The sequence below is a fragment of the Beta vulgaris genome, chromosome 2 (assembly GCF_026745355.1).
Source record: "Beta vulgaris subsp. vulgaris cultivar EL10 chromosome 2, EL10.2, whole genome shotgun sequence".
NCBI classification, from domain to species: domain Eukaryota; kingdom Viridiplantae; phylum Streptophyta; class Magnoliopsida; order Caryophyllales; family Amaranthaceae; genus Beta; species Beta vulgaris.
Genome location: NC_079203.1, coordinates 3,072,174 through 3,091,971, shown reverse-complemented (window position 1 = coordinate 3,091,971; position 19,798 = coordinate 3,072,174). Strand labels below are relative to the sequence as shown.

The following is a 19,798-nucleotide window of genomic DNA, read 5'->3' as shown; positions in this document are numbered from 1 at the left end:
GGCTGATTATCACCCCTAGGGGATACCATACCATGACTTTCCTTGGCTTAATTATATAATAATAGTCCCTCTATTGTTTTGTTCTTCCTACTTGGGTAATTAAAAATAATCTTCTAATTTTTTTCAATATATATTAAAAAATATAATCACGCGCGATTTTATTTGATTCATTTTAATGACTAGTTATTTATTAATGTTCAATCGTTATAATTTTTATCAATAAAGAGTTCGGTGAAGAAAAAAAAAAAGTTAGAGATAATAGAGATTAAAGATAATTTTCCCCTTAGTCAATTTTTTTTTCCTTCCTCCATTCTTGATAAATTCAAAAACATTTTCAAAGTGTTTTTTTTTTCTTTGTTCAATTGAATTTCTCTTTTTCTTCAATTTCTATCTCTTACATTACACCCCTTTTACTTAGCAGTCAGTTTCAGGAGATGAGAGTTCAACTACAGCTTTTCTCCATTTATCAATTAGGGTTAGGGTTTTAGCAAAAATATGGACACTCCCGAATCTAAATCAACTCCTGCTAACAACACCAAAATCAAATTAATCAATCCTACTTCATCAGATTCTTCCGCTTTTCAAGTACCAATCTCTTTCACTCTATTTCTATGCTATGCTCTTTTGCTTTTTACCCTAATCATTTCGGTTGAATTGTGGGAAAATTTGTTGAGTTTTAAGTTAGTTTTAAGTAATCAGACGCTCGATCTTTTAGTTTCATGACATTTAATCACTACCCATTTCATGTAATTTCTGTTTTCATCTGTTAATCTACTTGAGTTTTCCAGTTAATTGGGGTAATTACTTGTTTGTGTTGAAAATATTTGGATGAGATTGTGGGTTTTGTTACGATTGTGGATAGGATATGAATGGGGAATTTTCATGTGAGTTTTGAGGTTGTTTCTTATTGGTTGGAAATATAGCAGATTGATTTCTCAACTTTATCATTTTGATGTTTTACACAATTGGACTATGATTTTTGATGAGATTTATTAGTGTGTATGGTTATTGATTCTTCGTGGCGGAAGTGGTGGGATTATGTTTTTAGTATACTGCTCACTGTGGTGGGTTTGATGTCTTGAGAACTCTGATAGGACAGGTTTCCTGCACCCGTTAGTCCATCCTTCACATGGAAAAGAACGGGGGTTATTCGCTTTCATGAGCCTGGATGCATTATTGACCGTAGCTAGGAAATTAGCATGCATTGCTCTTGTTTAGGTATGCAGATTTGTAACAATGGTGCTGAGGTTATACCTTTACTTACATTGGGTTAGAAGTTGTGTTTTGGTCCTTTTGGATAGGGTTTGTGCACTTTGCTTTGAGTTATGGTTGGTGTGTCCTTAACTGGAGTCTGAACCGATGAATTAGAAGGAACCAATTTGCTTCCATTGTCACTTCTTGCCTACCATCAATGAATTAGTTTAGCTATAGAGCAATCAAGAGCCAATTCCCCCACATTGAAGTATTATTTTGACTTGATTTTTCTATTTGGTTCATTTTAATTTCTAGCTCACTACACCGAGATCAGTGGGAGTTATTTGATACCTAGGATGCTCATGAGCTATTTATTTATGAAGATAGATTTTTTTAACCTACAGTTATGATTAGTTTAAGAGAATCAATTTGCTCCTATCAACAAATCAGTTTAGCTGTAAAGGAAAATCAAGAGCCAATTCCTCCACATTGAAGTAGTATTATTTCGACTTGATTTTCCTTTTTGATTCATTTTATTTTCTTGTTTACTACACCAAGATCAGTGGGAGTCATTTGATACATAGGATGCTCGTGAGCTTGTATATCTGATTTATATACCTACAACTATGTGGCTGTCCCTTTGGAATATGAAAGTGCAAGGTTGTGAAAAATCTAGGTTAAATCAAAATCCTCTTAGTCATTCTAGAAGATAGAAGAGCCCAATCACCCACATTGAAGTTTGATCCTTGACTTATATTGGGTTCATTGTAAGCACAAACATCAATGGAAGGCATCTGAGATTTAAGGTGTGTCTGATAGTTCCATGGAAACAAGAGATCCAGAGAACAGTTTTTCCACCTGGCTTATGTATAATCTCTTGTGTAATGTTTTATATCCATGCTTCTAAATTTTGCTTCCTCTCCTTGCACTTCTGTGGCCGTATATAAAGATAGCACCTTAATACCAAATTATGGGTATGTTGATCATTTGCATAAACCAGTGGATACTTTGCAAAGAAGATAAGTGGAGGTTATCTTACTGATGACTTACATTAATTCGTTCATTTGGGACTGTTTATTTTCTCAGGACTCACCTGTATTCAATTACATAAGCAATCTGTCTCCCATACAGCCTGTCAAGGCTGGGCCTGTTTCTCAAGGATTCCCTGAGCTAGCTTCACCTCCACTTGTATTTACATCACCACGCATAACTTCACTGCATAGCTTCGGTAACAGGTAGGATCATATTTTGTGCTTTTTTTTTTTTGTAGCGTATATCTTTTTGCCTCAGAAAGTAAGTGAGCTTTTTAATTGCATTCAGGAAGATACGATCATCTGGTTCTAATTCAGAATTTTCTCAAGACCATGACAATTGTCAGAGAAACGAGAGGGACCTGGGTCATTCAATGAAAGTAGTTCCTGAATTTCGTAGTCCACTGGTTCCTAGTGATCAAAAGACCTGTAATACCGAAAAGTTAGTATCAGTTGCGCATTGTAGTCCGTCTGGTTGCTTTGATGATTACTTAGGCGATCCAGGACAATCTGCAAATTTTACACATAAAATGCAATCTGACAATGCTCCTCCATCTGCTAAAGGTGGTTGTTTGAAGAAAATAGGTGTTGTTGATGGCAGAGATATGGGTCCGTTTTGTTCTGCATCGCAAAAGGGTAGAGATAGTGCACAACCAAGGTCAAGAATCAGTGTTAAGCTGGTTAAGAATGAATCACGGCATATGACATCATTGTCTGAATGTTCAGGTGCCTTACCGAGGTTGTTAACAGATCATATAAGTCAAAGTGGAGATTCTTTCAGTGAGGTGACTATTTTTTTGTTTGATTTCTTGTTAGTGAATGTATGTTGAGCGAATGAGAGAATATCATTGTTTATACCGATTTATATAGTTAACAGTTACTAATGCCAAGTTATGTTGCGTAGGAAAAATGGCCCAAGGAATTAATGCCAATTCTAGATGATTTAATTTGAAGTAAACTCATTCTCCAAGTTGTGTATGTTTTTGGTGTCTCTTATCTGCTTTGTAAAAAATAGCTTTCAAAATTTACTTGCTAGTGTCCCTATATTGTAGCTATATTACTGCTCCCTTTCAAGCCTAGGATGAATGCCCATATTATCTCAAGGTGGTGGTTATTTTATGGTGTCCATGTTCGTGTTATGCTGCTGCAGTTTCATGATGCATGTTGTATATGGTTAAAAGATGCCTACAATATTCTAATTATTTCTCGCCCTTGTTTACTGGGATCACACTAGTGTTATATGTTGCAGTAATTTAAGGTGTTGTTTGGTTGGAAGCTATTTCCCTTGGAAATACAAATTCCTAGGAAATACATTATGGGTGTTGTGTTTGGTTGGAGGGAAATGGGAGAAGCATAGGAAATACAAATTCCAAGGAAAATAGAATTTCCCATGAAACATGGGAAATAACTCACCAAGCCCCCCTTGGTGAGTAATTTCCTAGGAAATGCAATTTCCTATGGTGTCAACCAAACAATTTTGTCTAATTCCTAGGAAATTAACAAGGGAAATAATTTCCCATGAAATGTAAATTCCCATGGGAAATTGCTTCCCATGTGAACCAAACGAGGCCTAAATGTATCATTACTTTACCTACAGGGCTTTTGTTTAGAGCACTCCAAGAGGAGGGATAGTGATAAAGGAGAAGGGATAGAAGAGATGTTATGTTTGTTTAGGGGGATGAGGATTAGAGGAGGGATAGGGATAAAAGTATAAAACTCCCCCTTATCCCACTCAATTTGTACCTAGGAGGGAGTGATATGAGGAAGAAGGATAAGAAAAAGAAGAAAAATACAATCTTACCTTTAGTGAATTGGAAGAAAGGAATGGTGAAGAGGAGATTAAGTAAGGGTATTTTGGTTAATTTGCCACTTATCCTAATCTTATTCCCAACTTATACCAAACTAGGGAAAAACTTATGTTCACTCTATCCCATCCTTAAGCCACCCTCTTATCCTTGTAATCCCTATCCCTCATTCCAAACGCCCCGCTAGTGTTTAAATGTTGATCTCATAGGAAATGCTGTATTCTGCAGTCAAGTTTTATTTTGTGAGCTAAAGGCCAGCAAAGAGTAAGCCATTGACTAAATCTCTCCTTCCTTTTACTAAGATAAACCAGTAATCAGGGAAGCCGATAAACCAGCTTTGTCATGTGAAAGAGTAAGATTTCATTTTTCTGGGCTGCAAGAGAGAGTGAGCACACTAATAATCTTACTATGATTCAAATAAAGTCTTTCAAGGAATTGGATTTCCTTTTCATACTAAATACACTTGAATCTTACCTTTTACCCCTTTTCTTCTCGGCTCGTTTTTTTTTTTGCTGAATTCCCCCTTTTAATTTCAAGTTGATGCTTCCCGTCTGTTAGAGTTTAATACATGCTGAATTTTATGTTGGGGGTATTGCTCCCTAATCACGGAGTATGAAACAAGAAAAGGACCCCCAAAGAAAAAGAATAACCCTTTTCTTATAGACGCGGGGTCCTTTTTTTGGGGGGGCAGGGAGGGAGGGTGAAGCAGAGTGGATGCTAAGCTAAATGTGTATAACTGAGGAACTTGATTGGATGCCATTTGCAGGGCTATATATTCAACAATTTTACTATGCATTTGAGTGCTTTTCTGCAAGTCATTTAATTATCATATATAATCACAACCATATGGTTGTCGTTGCATCATGTTGAGTTTTCTTTCATGCCACCTAGTCAGTTTACATACATATTCTATTTCCTTTATACCACTTTCTCCCTTTCAATGCAGGCCAGTCAGCTTGAACGTGGTACTCTCAGGCGTTGCCTTTTTGATGAGAGTCAAAGGAAAAATTCTGCTGACCAATTTGGTTTCTCGAATCCCATCGTTAATGCCCAGATTCAAGAATCTGCTAACATGTCCTATGGAAAATCAGGGAATAGGCATATGATCAACCTCTCCAAACCTGCAATTGACGCGTCTGTGTCTCCTGGGAACTATCCTGTTGTCATTTCCAAGTCTTTAGGTATAGGGCTGCATTTGAACAGTGTAGTTTACTCCGGATCAACAGATAGTGCAATTGGTAGTCAACAATCGTCTATGGTGAGTGTGGAAGGTAATAGCTCACCACAGATCACAAACAACCAATCCGATGGAAAGATTAATGCCTCCAATATAGTTGGGATAAGTTCAGCAAGCCGTGAAGAGATAGATCAACATCAGGCCCACTTAGTACCTGCTTATGACACCACCATAGCTCCAGATTTAGATGAACAATTTAACACTGCCATTGACGCTAAACTAGATCCTTGTTCTACAATTACAAATGACAAGAGAAAATCAAGTCCAGACCTCGATGAAAATGACTCTAGCCTCGGAAGCCCAAAGAAGACCAGGCAAGCATCAAATTGTCTTACGTCAGTAGTAATTAAATCCTTTTACTTGCACACTTACGCTGTTCTTTCAGGAAAAAGGCCTCAACCTCTACTGACGATGACACCACCAAGCGATGTAATTGCAAAAAGACTAAATGTTTAAAACTGTAGGTCTACTTGCCTTTCTGTCTACTCAATTTGGTTGGCTTGGATCAACCCTGTATTCATTTTTCTGCCTGTCTATTTCCAATGATTCTATTGCAGTTATTGTGATTGTTTTGCTGCGGGATTTTACTGTGGTGAATCTTGTGCTTGCCAAGGGTGCTTCAATAGACCAGAATATGAAGATACAGTTCTAGAGACAAGACAGCAAATTGAGTCCAGAAATCCGCTCGCATTTGCTCCAAAAGTTATGCAGACAGTCACAGCTTCTCCTACCACCGGCAAGGTATCACTCCTAACATATGTCCTGCACTCCTACTTCATGAATATTATATGGAAGATTCATAGATTATCTATCAACTCGGCAGGTTGTCGAGAAGTTGTCAACTCCATCCTCAGCAAGGCATAAAAGAGGATGCAATTGCAAAAAATCCATGTGTCTCAAAAAATATTGCGAGTGCTATCAGGTTTTCCATCTTTTGGATTTCTGGCTTTACAATGGTCCCTTTCTTCTTTTTTTTTCTTTTCACAATTAGTGCTACATGTCTATATCTTTTATTAACCAATTTTACACTAATCATCATGTAAACAGGCTAATGTTGGATGCTCCGAGGGATGTCGTTGTGAAGGATGTAAAAATATATATGGTGTAAGAGAAGGTAAATTAGATGATGGAGTTGCTTCTCTCTATATAAGTGTGTGTGTGTGTGTCTTTGTGTGTATAATACATATGTATATATATATATAGTTTTAGGATCAAATGAGAAGTTTCTTAAAATGAGAAGGATGAGAAGTATTCTTTTGCATATTTTTTGAACTAGATTTGCAACTTTTTTATCATGTGCATTTTTTAAAACTGAATATGCATCTCTTTTTTCAGGAGCATATACCTACATTTCGAAAAGTGAAACATGCACATTTAGTACAAATTATATGCACATTCAGTTCAAAGTATATACACATCAATCCTTCTCATTATAAGATCCTTCTCACAGTAAATACATGCTAGTGAATGATGGAAACAATTGAAACAAGGTGACCAGATTTCAGTCTTGTCCAGGGAATTAAAACTCTCCCGTTCCGTTACAGAACGGCCGTTCTGTAACGGATTTTGGATTTGCCGTTTCGCGAAATCCCGTTACAGAACGCCATAATAAAATTCACGTACTTCTCGCCGCGTTGCCCGTTCCGTAACGCGAACTCGCCGCGTTAGAACGATTTTATCCCCGTTATATCCGTTCTTTTCAAACATTGGCCAATTTTATTTTATGATTTAATTATATAGTTGAGGAAACATGATATTCTATCAAATTTGATTATATTATGTTGTAATAATGCTTCCTAAACTAAAAAATTGCAATTAAGGTTAATACATTTAATGTGAATTTTTTTAAAAAATTCACGCCGCGTCGGCCGCGAAATGTTCTATTTCGCCGTTACAAGCCGTTCCCGCGACAACGCGACCGTTCCCGCGAACGCGACCGCGAGCGCATTTTTTTTCCCTGGTCTTGTCTATGCCAATTTTTTTTCCTTCGTGTTCTTTGATACAGTGCTAACTGCTTAGAGTCATGTTCATGAGGATTTATAGCTTTGCCCTATATTTGAGCAATAGACCTTGCCAGTTAAACAAGTCCTCTTTACTTTTGACTTAAATTGGTACTTAGTATTGATGAATATGGGTAAATGTTTGTGATGAGTTTAGATACATCTCAATCCACTCTTGAATGCTGTTATTTGACTTTTTATAGTCTTGGAAAACCACTCTTGACAACTTAAGTTTTAGAAATTGGTCTACTGTAGGCTCTAGACCTGGTGGTGTTTACTGAGGTTCTTTTATCGCTTCTGTGTCTTAGAGAGGGTTTTGTGAAGAGTAGAGTTTGCAATCATTTTTGACTCTGTAAAAAGTAGCTTGGAAATAACCTGCTCTTTATCAATGCGAATAGGAAGGCCTTTTTGTTTTATAAGTAATAAAGAATTTGAGTAGAAACACATTTACAAAAGAAGAGCTATTGAAAAAAAGCTCATGCCCTCAGAGCTATTGGAAAGCAGAAAGTTAAAACTTAAAATAAACTCCAAACCTTAATATTCTATGCTAAAGGGACGAGCATATTGAAAAGTAGGAAAGTAGGCACTCATATCCATTTCTGTTCTATACTTCTATATCTAAATGCGTATAGCTAATTCCTAATTGCTAATGTACTAAAACAGTTTACAGAGTGCTATATGCCAAATCTCCTAATATGTTCTTTTTGCTTATTGCCAAACAAGGCCTTCACCTTTTCTGCCATATGTTATGTTTGGTCAATTGTGTTCTTTGTTCTTCTAACTGCCTCTGAATTAGCTTATCTTAAAAGCTTCTTGTTTCTAAAAGACATAGTGAAACAAATGATGTACTTATAGTTTATTTTGCTGCATCCTGATTCATGTACATAAGTCGGTAATTGTAAAGGACATTATAAGAAAGCAACTTATTGCATGGATTAAGAGGTTGAATTAATGTTGCTTATTTTTTGAGCTACTCTTCTCCATATTAATCCTGAAGCTGTCTTTTCCACAGATTATAGTATTGCCAGAGAAATTATGCTTAAGAGAGCGTCTGTTGAAATGTCAGAAGGGACAATAACAGTCAATGGTAATGTTGTCAGCAGTCGGGTGCACAGCTCCCCCAGCATGACACCTATTACACCAGCACTTCAGTGCTCAGAGTAAGATTAACTAATACACCTAGGTCCTATGGTCCCTTATCTTTTCTAAGTTTTATTTTCACTAATTATATGGTTTGCATTTTCTGAGTACAGCCAAAGAAAAACTGCTCCCAAATCTCGGCCACCCTTCAGGAGATTTTTGCGGTCTCCAGATCTTCGTCATGATGTGTTAACAACTGAAGATAACTTGGCTTCTCCGAGAAATTTACAGAACCAAAGTGTGCTATTAGAAACAAGTAAATGTCTTGATGAAGGTGCTCTAAATATGGAAAAAGGTTCCGAGTATACCGAAGACAGATCAGTATCGGCAGGTGATGAGTCCATATATGCAGCCTGTTCCTCTCAATCATCAAATACCGATGCAAAACATAGAAACTTGAGAAATATTTCACAGCCTGAATCTTTTGCTCAAAGTGATCCTCCGCCACCAAGTAGTTCCCTTCGATGGCGAAGTTCACCCATTACTCCAATTACACATTTGGTCACTTCTGAACTCAATGATCTTGGTACAGGCAGCAAGCACTGTGACATGTTTGAAGATGATACCCCTGAGATATTGAAGCACTCATCTACTCCTGTTAAGTCTGTGAAAATTAGCTCCCCAAATAAGAAGCGCGTCTCTCCCCCACATAATTACATGAATTCTTCAGAATCCTTGAAAAGTAGCCGCAAATTTGTACTGCGGGCTGTGCCTTCATTTCCACCGCTTACACCGTACTCCGGAAACAGCAGCAACGACAACAGAGGACAATAGTCGAATTAGACATCCGATCATGCTGTGAACATAAGTTTGCGGTGAGCATCCAGTTCATTTTTGTTTTTAATTAGCTATGTTACTCAGACTCAAGTACTCTTGTCGGAAATCGGTACTTGTCCAAGTGTTTGGCAAAGGTGCTATATGAAAATTTCCATGTTTTTTGCCGAAAATGAAGTGTCCAGTCGTAGTGACGGGATCCAAGGGTGATTGAGATAAAATGAAGAGTTTGAGTACCATAGCCAATTTGCAATTTGGCGACATTAACTTGATGCATATCTTGCTGAAATGGCTTTTATTTAGATTCTCTAGGTATCATATGGCTTTGAGTATATCAGCTAGCAGAAGCAATATATATTAGGTTTCTGACTGAGGCGGCTTGTTCTATGTCTGTGTCTACGTCCAAGACTCAGAATATACAAGTGAATACAAAGGTTTGTCACTTGAATTCTGGATATGGGAAGCAGTTTGTATTTGATATCTACTGTCTGGCTGTTGACAAGCTCCATCAAGATATTAGAAACTCCAACAGCTTGCTTTTCCAGGCAGTCTACATCGAAACACGACATAATCTGAACGGTAATCTGCTTATATTTGAGTTTAGGGGTGACAAAACGAATACTCCACATCCGATGATCCACAGAGTCAGCTGTTTTATGTCTTTCAAGATTGTCGGTACCTTACTTCCAGTTTTTCCTCCTTTCGTCGCTCTAATTGAACATTATTATTTCCCCTCTAATTGAAAATTTTAGGGGTCAAAAGAAAGCAAGTAAATAATTTTGACTTTGTACCCAAATTGATAAATTTTCACAGGCTTTTCAGTCCTAGTTCAGCATAATTTTATTTATAAGAATGGCATATCTTGCAGTATTTTATGTGAAAGCTTCCTCAATCTTGGTTCCTGCATTAGCACAGTAAATCTGGCACCCTATGCATCAATTTCAATCTAAAAAATTTCAGGTTTATAAGATTGCTTATCAAGGGTATCTACGATGCGTCACTCTATTAGTTGCCTACTCTAGCTAAAGGCTAACAATTGTTTCAACTTCTAAAGCCTTATGTACTCAAGTGAAAAAGTACTCTCCTTCCATAATATAAGTCGTGATTTTGTTTTTACACGGGAAATAAGGTAAAGTAGAATATTGTTTTATTTGAATTTTTATACTTCTTCCGTTTTTTTTACGTGTTCACTTTCTATTTTAGTAATGTTTTAGATTAGATGTTACACTTTTATTTTGGATATTAACTTTTCTCTATCTCTCTCCTATCACAAGGTCACATGGGATCTTTTTGCTTTCTTTCTCTCTCTCTCCTCTCCAAAAATTACATAGGAGTCTGTGATATGAAAAGTGTAACATGTAAAAAAAAGACGGAGGAAGCATTCATTTTTATTGGAAAACATTTACATTGTTTTTGTTTCTTTTTAACAAAAAATAGAAATTGAGCATTAGTGTTGCATGGTTTAATGTATAGAGTTCAATGGGGGTAAAAGATTCCATTTTGTTATAAATAATGGTACATTGAAAGCTGAATTATGAGGACATTTTGGGAACTAAATTATTTTTATGAGGGTATTTTGGACATAATTATTGATTAAAAATAAAAATAGGATTTATATTTGGGACATCTTATAAGAAAACATGACTTATATATGAGACGAAAGGAGTAATATTTGAGATATATCTAAGATACGAGAAAAACATACAGACACACTTCCTCTGTTTCTTTATTGCTACATTGTGTAATGCACAGTCGTTTAAGTAATGTCATTTTCACGCTTTTTGGTGAGTATTTTTTGACTTTTTTAATGTAAAAGAATGTGGGAAGTGAAGAAAGATGAAAAGGGAGTACTTTTTTGTGGAAAAAGAGAAAACAAAATATAATAGTATTATTTTTTGGTGGGCCAAGTATTCCAAATAAGGAAAGTTTAAACAATGTAGCAATTAAAAAGAAACAACCATTTAAAAAAAATGTAGTAATAAAAAACAAAGGGAGTATTGTAGAAGAAATATTCCTAATTTTATATTCGCGATGCAATATTCAAGTAATGCGTATTTTAGTAGCAAATTTGAGAATTTTAAGCGATATCTTTAAAAAAATCTTTGTTTTGCCCAAAAAATTCCGAAAAATGCACTGCTTGCATGTTTTGTTATAAATTAGGATAATTTCCATTGCAGAATAATAAATATATGTCAAGTCAGCGAAGGATTTAGGTCTTCTGTTGGTCTTGTAGAAGACCGTCTAATTTTAACTTTAAATTAGGCATGATTCAAACTCAAAATTAAAAAGAGAACATTCCACCTTTTTTAATATAGTGACTAAATTAATCTATTTAGGGTTTGATCTGTTCAGTAATAACATTCTTTAATCTATTCAGTGACTAGTTTAATCCGTTCGGTAAGACTACTGAGTTAGTTTTTTGAAATTATCTATTGTAGTTCAATAATCAAGAAAAAAAAGGAAGGATAAGAGAAGGGATGACTATAACAGTGTTGGGTTAGAGTGAAATGAAATGGACTTGTTAGAAAAATTCAGTCTTTTTAGACGACCTATTCTAATAATTTGTGTAGGTTCTTAGATCTATAATTGCTTGAATTCTTGTTGCTACTTGTAAAGACAGATGTATTAGACTGATTGATCAGCTCTTTTTCAACATAAGTGATATTGCACTATCTACAAGAGGTAAGAGTAAATCTTATCTATAAAAACTTGTTTTTTTCTTTTCCAGTTTGCTAGTTTAATTGAAAACTAAAACTAAAAATGTGAAATCCATTTTCCGATTATTTTGTTATTTTCAATTTTTTTTGACTAATACTCCTATACGCATATCGCATATGACTGATTAAATATTATTATACAACATATAACATATGATTTTCCTTCAAAAAAAAAAAAACGTATAACATATGACATTATAACTTTAAAGTCTTAAAAACAAAGCAAACAAAAAAAACAGAAACCTGACAATGATATCGAACGAACTCTAAGCTCTAGGGAGAGTAGATCACGAGATATATTATTCTGTGGATACTATTTGGTGATACAAAGATTATGGCATATTTTGCTATATATAGTATACTGTAAATTATAAAATTTCCTTATTACCATATTTAATTTAGCATTTCAGCTTATTGCTAAGTTTGCTCTTGATAAGGTGCTTCGCTTTGGCTGCTTTCTTTCTTCTACCTTCGTGCAACGATGATACGACGATTTTAGGGATCTGACGGGTTCCCTTCAAGCTCCAACATTGTAGTTAGCCATTTGCAGACTTCTTCAGTTTCCTCCGGGATGGTATAATGACCTAGCCTGCATATAAATATAGCGCACATAATGAAGCGAGTTTTTTGTATAAGTACCGTCCTTTAGCAACTGCTTTTAATCTAACTAGTATCTGTTGCACGCGATGCGTGCGTGACATTGTGTGCAACTGATTTTGTGCAAATTTTTAAGATAATTGTCATTCAAGTAAGTGTACCCATTATAGCTTCTGAAAGTTACATTCTCAAATCCAATTGAAGCAAGGGTCTTCATAGCTCTTTCTCCATGTTCATGTGCTACCACTTCATCAGCTGAAACATATAGGGGAAGATGAAATGAAACTATGATTTTTCGATAAATCACGAGAAGAGGAATGCACAATGCATGAAGCAAAGTGTCACCAACGACCTGTTTGGTAGCTAGGCGGTAATAATGGGTGCTGGTAATAGCAATAATTATGTAGGTTATTTTGGCATAGGAAGCTATGTTAATGTATGACATGAGAATTTCCTGTGAACATTACATATAGTCTTAAGTATTATCTATTTACTAATAGCCACAATCTTTTACCAGCTAACAAACATGTTAAAAATGTGAATTTGTTCTTGATGAGAAAGCCATATGAAATGCATCCCACAAATTAGTGTTTACAACTATTGGATAAAAATATCTACCAATAGTGATTTGCAGTAATTTTGTATGGGACTAAATCTCATATTTAGTTTCATGTTACCCTTTCTTCAAACGATCGCATGCCCTCCCCATCACCCTCCCCTTTCGCCTAAGCCAATATATATCGAGAATAAATAATAGACGGAAGAAAATGGAACAAAACGCTTTCTTAAAGAGAGTAGAAGATATAAAAGCTGGAGAAGATAACTTCATGACAAGCAAAGAACACAAAATTTTAAAAATGGAAATACCTATTCCATGACAAAGTAAAATCGGCGGTGATGCTGAACGCTGCTGTGCTTCTTGAGATTCCTCCATCCATGTTCTCAATGAGCTATTCACAGTAGGTTTCAGTGTGTAAGAATGCAAGTTCAGGAAACAAAATACATATTGCACAAGTTGAGGAACCTAAATACATACTATCACACTAAATACATCAGGGCTCTTTGGTTTTGACAGAAATCATTTTCAGTGGAAAATGGTTTTCCCATTTTCCATAAAAAGTCATTTCCAAGGAAACACAATTGTAAATTTTTTCCCCTTTATTTGGTTGCTCACATGGAAAGTTAGTGAGGAATGGAAAAATTAGAAGAGAGGGAAGAGGATGGATGGGATAAGCAAAAGAGGAAGGTAAGATATAGAGAGAAAAATGCAAAAGAAGATGTTTTCCATCCTTGGGAAGACAATTTTCCACTCTTTGGTAAATTATTTCTATCCTTTACAACCAACCAAAGGAAAATAGGAAAATCGATTTTCTAGGAGAATGGTTTTCTCCCAACAAAACACTTTATAATAAACTATACAAACCTTGAACATGGCAGCCATCCACTGAGTCCTACAAGTATGCTCAAATTAATGGGATAAGGATTGCCATTCCTATATCGCCCCAAAACTTGGCATACAACAGAATACAGAGCGATTGCAGCACCTATGTTGAAACCCCCAATACCAAGCTTAACTACAAATAACAATTCAAATATCAATACAACTTGTAGGGGGTCATTTACAGGTTGGTGCAGATGATGAGCTTGATAGATATTCTGCAGATGGACTGACAAGTTTTCTTCAGTAGAAATCATAACACGAAAACTCAGGCAGAACATAGGACCTCATATCTAACTTCAAATGACTGTCGCACATATTACTTATAGTTCGAATAAGGTTATTAATATTCCTGGCAACTAATAGCGAGTTGCAAATTTAATATCCTGTATCTGAGCTCCTAGCTATACAGTAAAGACACGCTAGCTGCAGTTTCAGTCTTTCAACTTTCAGTAAAAGATTGTATCTGACATTAATTAGACTAGGATAATTTTCGTGAAAAACTCGTGGATAGTTTCAACATATAAAAAATACAAGACTACTAATAGAAGGCTAAGTGGCATGGATTTTGTAACTTAGTAAACAAGGTCCTTTTTTCAGCGAGTAATGGAAGTTTACTTCTTTATAAATGTTACTTTTCAGATACGAATGCACGTTATGGAGAACTATATTGGAAGAACGAGAAGAAAGTGTCATCCAAGCCAAAAAAAAGTAAGCTGTAACACTGGAATCCATCACACATACTGCCAGAGGGTTCACTCGATAAAAGGTTGGCGATGTGTCCTGCTGAAGCATCTAAACCCTCCAAATCATCTGAACCACTTTCTGATACATCTTCAACATCAAACCCTGACATTATCATACCAAAAGACTTCCACTGTAATTACAAACACACGATCTTCCTGTATAAATTGGAACAGAAGCACAGGAGCCAGGAGTAACTAAGAAGAGGTAGCCATGGTACTTACAAGAAGTGCAAGGAAATCCCCCAAGAAGTGCAACTGGACGAGTAGGAGCAGTTGGGCAAATCCACTTAATCTGCATGATTATCAACTTATTATGTTACAAAATTGGAACTCACACATACCACTCAAATAAAAGAATACACAAGTTCTGAATGAATGTTTCCCCAAACCGAATACAAAGATCTTCTGAGAACATCCAGCCGAACTTACATTTGGAAGAGGAAAAGTCTCCAAGAGCTGAGACCAGCTGCAACATATAAAATCAATATTACGACCTATCAAACTTCTAGTAGTTGAAAATGATACATCAGGAGATTTAGATGGGGGGAGCAGTATAAGATTTTTATGGAATTCAAAGTTATTTCAAAGGTGAACATAATTTAACCATGTTCTACAAACAAGAAGGTCCAGCTAATTATGCTCTTAAGCAAGGTATCTGCCTTTCCAAGTGTAATACTATAATATTTTATTTGTATATATAGACACCTGAGGAACGAAACAGCATATATCTTTGTCTGTTTAGCTCATGGTGTAAGCGAAAAATGTTGATATGGACAAATTAACTTGTTCAGAGGTTCTTGCAAGATAGTGTTTCTGCGGTCCCCTATGCTACTTTCTGACAATATGATTCACCAACACAGTAATCATCTTTTGAGTTTGACTTTATGAAGTATAATTCTTAAAGGAGTTTAAAATGATAGGAAAGGGGATGTTTGAGAAGTTTCTTACAGAACACGGAACAATAAAGCATCTAGCATGACTAGAGTCTCTAAAGACCTTTGCACCGCCTTTCCTATTAACAACCATAATCCTACATTTCCCCGTTTGGTATAGGTCAGCATGATAAATACTTATCCTAATGTTTCTACCATAGAGGTGTCAAGAGGAGAGCTACATACACCTGGAATAGCATAGTGCACACAAGTCAGCTGTCCCTGAACTATCAGTTACCAACGTCGCTAGCCTACATAATCATCACTTATCAACATTTTAAGTTAAAATGTAAGAGACACACATGTTAATGCAAAATGCTACTGAAGTTACTACCTTAAGCCTTTGTCACCCATTCCATGCAACCAAACTATAGTAGCCTGGTGTTTTCCCTTCGGCTTGACCACATGAGTTGCTCCAAACTCCAAATTTGTCATAGGTGTAGGTGCTAAAATTTCCTCACTACCTGTGACAGCAGAAACACAGAATTTCAACAACGCACAATAGAATATAGCTCAAAGTGCATGATTTTTGGTTCTCTTCCTAGAAAAAAAAAAAAAAAACGGTTGCTTTCATGACAATGAAACTTAGTCTCAATTCTAACATCTCATATCACGTAAATTAGCAAAGATGGTTGCCAATGGTCAAAAAATTCCTATAGAAGTCTCATCTTCTAAGTTTCTTCTATTGAATTTTGATTCCTCTATCTTCCGTAATGCTAGTGATCGACCCTCTCTTCAAGCGAGTGATGATAGGGAGGAAAACATTTTCTTGGATAGTACTGTTCCCATTTTTCTATTTTGCTTTATTAGATGACGGAGTAGTATACCCAAGGGTGGAAAGACTTGATAAAGGAATCAGTTTCCTTTCTAAAGGAAGGAATGCCACATTCCTCTATAAATTCCTTATCTACCTCTTTCTCTTCACTCATCCATCCTCTCCCCTCCATTTGTATAATCTCATTTTCTCTCTGACTTCTCTTGTGAGAATCAAACGAAAAACAAAATCACTATTGTGTTTTCCCTTGGAAATATTTTCCACCCAACCAAATAAAGCCTAAATGTACAACCTTCTAAGACTTTAGAACAAATAATCGGCAGTGGACAAGCTTTCGAAATTTTCTTAAGAAGACACAACCTTCTATGACTTAATGACTAATAAGTAATAACTAGTACAAGTGTTAAAAACCACTCTAATGACTAACCTGATCCCCCAAAATCATCGCCATATGAATCCATTTTTCTTAACCACACTCCACCTTAATAAACACAAAGCCTGGTTATTCCTATTTATAGTAAAACCTAGGGTAACAATGCAAATAAATTTGAGTATTAAATCACCTCTAATAGGCTATCTACATCACAGACCATTACACACACACCGTCCTTAAACTTCCAAAACATCCTAAATCAATTAATTAATAAGAAAGATAAGGGCACTAAGCTTAACAAAAAAAGAGATTGAATTTTTTTGAGGCAAAAAGAAGAGATGATGAAAGTTTTTCTTTTTTAAAAAAAAAACAAAAAAGTAGAACTCCTTTATAGAAAGAGAATCCACAAACAGATCATATTGACCTAGCCACCCAATCAAACACAGTCATAATTTTAGCTGGTAAAAGCATTTCAATCCATAAAAATCAAACCTTGTATGATTATATCTTCCATAAAACTAACATAAGCTCAAAAGTCCTCAAATTTAACCATAATCTTGGGTTCATATTTGTCAGAATGGTTAAGTACCCAGTAATTAACTATCAAAAAGGGAAGTACCCAGTAATAAAATCAAGAAATTCAAATATTCCAAGTAAAAAAAAAAAACAAGAATGCAATAAAATAACTATTAAGAACTGTCATACATATATTGTAAAAATCAAATGTGTACAATGTAAATGTTCATATCTTTGATTATACTTAGAAATGGGAAGAAAACAGTGAGGGTGTTCAGTCTGTTTACTAACCTGAAATCTGGGTGAATGATTAAATGGAAATTCCAAAGCATACAGCTTTTTCTTTTTATGTTTCTCTCAGTACAATCAAGTGTTGTTCTTGCTTTCTGATGTTAGTTTTGCAGTATATTCTCTCTCCTTCAAGTTTGCCTCTTCTGCTGTTCATAGTTTCGTCCACCGGGAGAGTCCAGACGAGGAAGCAGAATACCCCACCACACGTGTGCACTCAACTATAATTCATTTGTTGCATACTACTAGTGCTTGTCTGCTTGGTTAAGTACTACTCCATCCGTTCTAAAATAAATGCAGTCTTTTGATTAGTGTATTTTCGTTAATATACAAGCACAACTTTAATCATTAAAAATTTAAATTATTTATTAAAAGTAAAAATATTTTGTCAAATAAGATCAAATAAAATAGTTTTTTTTTTAGGAAATGACCTAATAATTTTTTTTAGGGGAAAGATCAAATGTGATACTTTTTTTTTTGATCCATATGAGCCACGAAGGCGGTACAAGTATAAAGAATGGGAGGGGGGATTCGAACCTGTGACCTATCGTCTACAGCACCTCAATCTTAACCACTAAGCCAAGACATCCTTGGTTACCAAATGTGACACTTTGGTTGGCAAGTGGCAACATAAGATCACTTTAAGGATTTCTGGCAAAGATTTTTGTTTGGTTGATATAAATAGTCATGGGAACTTCCTAAGAACTTAATAAGTAATATAAAATAAAGTTGTTTGCTTGACAAAAATATAGGATGTTGTACTTTCTAAGAAGTTATACTTCCTACGAGATGGAGGAAGTTACTTATCTAGGTTCCCCTTAAGTAAGTAAAACTTTTCATAATCAACCAAACAACTTTTACCACTTCTTAGGAAATAAAACTTCAAGAAAAATACTAATTCCTACGCGCAACCAAACAAGCACTTATAAACAAGTTAAAAATGCTATCAATGTAGAACTAGGAGACTTTTACTTCTTCTGAAGCAATACTCTAGCAATTATTTACTGTAACACCGATCTTTGTTGAGGATAACGTAATTGTCCTAGTTGATAGAGTATCGTATCTGATATTATACTAATAATAGAAGTTTAGTACTAGGAGATATGATCAAATTAAAGTTAATCAGATATAATTAGGAGATAATATAGATTATCTATCATACAAGGAGTCTGGCTGGATATATATTAGAAGTTATTGTTTAGTAAGGTTTCCTAACCTTGTAATATAAATATGTGATAGATTAATGAGAAAAGGGATGATCAATATTGAGATTAGTATTACTTGCCACACATAAACTTAACCATCTTTTTCTACATGGCATAAACCATTTCAATGCGGAATGACTAATGTATTGCTGTTGTTTTTTTATAAAGGTAAGATGAAAAGAGGGGAATTCCTAAACTATTGTTTACAGGATTGTCTTTAGAGCTGAAGAAGAACAATGAAGAATATGAAATTCAAAACTAACTAAATGCCTGACATTAGCTATCCAGTCGGTTGTTTTTTTTGCTTCACGATAAATGTGATGAATAGCGTAATTCCTGAATGGTGTAGGAGTGTGTTGATGTCTTCAATAATGAGATGAATTTGCCATGGGGCTTGGCAGATATTCTTGACCGCGTTAATTATTAATAAATTGTCACCTTCGATGTGTATATTCTGGATTTATGTAGAGCTAGAAGTAATCCTTTATGAAGGTTCGTTGCTTCAGCAACGAACATGGGAGTGATGCCTAGATTGAAGGATGCGGCTTGAATGAGATCCCCAAGGTTGTTACGGATAATGAATCTTGCTGCGGCTGAATTCTTTGAACTGAACCATCAAAATTGAGTTTGAAGGTAGTTGGAGGTGGTGGTGTCCAAGCAACCGAGATGAAAGAAGGTTGCTGCGCCGAAATAGGTTGGGTGGAGGAGAAAGAGAAAGGTGTATCTCCGAGTTGACAAGTATCAAGCTTTGTGTGAATAGCCCATTCCTGGAAAAGGAATTTGGCTTTATAAAGAATTCTGAATTTATTGAACGAGGCATTATTGGAGATGATATCATTCCGTTCTTTCCAAATAAACCATACGAAGAAAATTTTAATTTCGTCAAGATAAATTTCTTGTTGAGAGTTTGAATAGTGTCCAAAAGGATAGTTCCCTATGATTATAATTAAGCCAATTTAAAGTTTCTTGTAAATTCCACATTGATCTTCCCCTGCCAGCCCAGCCCCCACCCCTCCTCCTCCCTTTTGCG

The 19,798-nt window shown here is 35.5% G+C and overlaps 2 protein-coding genes across 8 annotated transcripts; one reads left to right on the top strand and one right to left on the bottom strand.

The window, feature by feature from the left end:
- Positions 1-343: 343 nt before the first annotated feature.
- LOC104887672 (protein tesmin/TSO1-like CXC 2) lies at positions 344-10,051 on the top strand. 5 transcript variants are annotated; one of them, XM_010672363.3, is made up of 11 exons: positions 344-585; positions 2,281-2,429; positions 2,515-3,010; positions 4,977-5,581; positions 5,653-5,727; positions 5,825-6,008; positions 6,091-6,189; positions 6,315-6,381; positions 8,280-8,427; positions 8,521-9,222; positions 9,494-10,051. In XM_010672363.3, exons 1-10 carry the CDS (start codon positions 496-498, stop codon positions 9,179-9,181), a joined length of 2,574 nt encoding a protein of 857 aa, XP_010670665.1. In that variant the 5' UTR covers positions 344-495; the 3' UTR covers positions 9,182-9,222; positions 9,494-10,051. The 5 variants fall into 5 exon arrangements, with proteins under 5 accessions (XP_010670665.1, XP_010670664.1, XP_048494102.1 ...); XM_010672362.4 differs by having other exon boundaries at positions 345-585; positions 9,485-10,051; XM_048638145.2 differs by lacking the exon at positions 344-585 and adding an exon at positions 598-2,000 and having other exon boundaries at positions 9,485-10,051.
- Positions 10,052-12,067: 2,016 nt separating this feature from the next.
- Positions 12,068-17,804, bottom strand: LOC104887673 (uncharacterized). 3 transcript variants are annotated; one of them, XM_010672365.4, is made up of 9 exons: positions 17,567-17,804; positions 15,946-16,075; positions 15,109-15,145; positions 14,902-14,971; positions 14,678-14,782; positions 13,919-14,069; positions 13,363-13,445; positions 12,657-12,750; positions 12,068-12,487 (listed from the first exon to the last, which is right to left on the bottom strand). In XM_010672365.4, the coding sequence occupies exons 2-9, from the start codon at positions 16,044-16,046 to the stop codon at positions 12,394-12,396; spliced, it is 735 nt and encodes a 244-aa protein (XP_010670667.1). In that variant the 5' UTR covers positions 16,047-16,075; positions 17,567-17,804; the 3' UTR covers positions 12,068-12,393. The 3 variants fall into 3 exon arrangements, with proteins under 3 accessions (XP_010670667.1, XP_010670669.1, XP_010670666.1); XM_010672367.4 differs by lacking the exon at positions 17,567-17,804 and adding an exon at positions 16,814-17,423 and having other exon boundaries at positions 12,680-12,750; XM_010672364.4 differs by lacking the exon at positions 17,567-17,804 and adding an exon at positions 16,814-17,208.
- Between the last annotated feature and the right edge of the window lie 1,994 nt (positions 17,805-19,798).

Bases quoted from the DNA above. Each gene is read 5' to 3' on its own strand.
- LOC104887672 (XM_010672363.3), top strand. From the start codon at position 496: ATGGACACTCCCGAATCTAAATCAACTCCTGCTAACAACACCAAAATC. The intron at 586-2,280 runs GTACCAATCTCT...TTATTTTCTCAG, and splicing joins CAGATTCTTCCGCTTTTCAA to GACTCACCTGTATTCAATTA. The intron at 3,011-4,976 runs GTGACTATTTTT...CTTTCAATGCAG, and splicing joins GTGGAGATTCTTTCAGTGAG to GCCAGTCAGCTTGAACGTGG.
- LOC104887673 (XM_010672364.4), bottom strand. From the start codon at position 16,847: ATGGATTCATATGGCGATGATTTTGGGGGATCAG. The intron at 15,146-15,945 runs GTAGTAACTTCA...TATATGTTGCAG, and splicing joins ATGGGTGACAAAGGCTTAAG to CTGGTCTCAGCTCTTGGAGA. The intron at 14,972-15,108 runs GTAAGTTCGGCT...ATAATCATGCAG, and splicing joins AGACTTTTCCTCTTCCAAAT to ATTAAGTGGATTTGCCCAAC.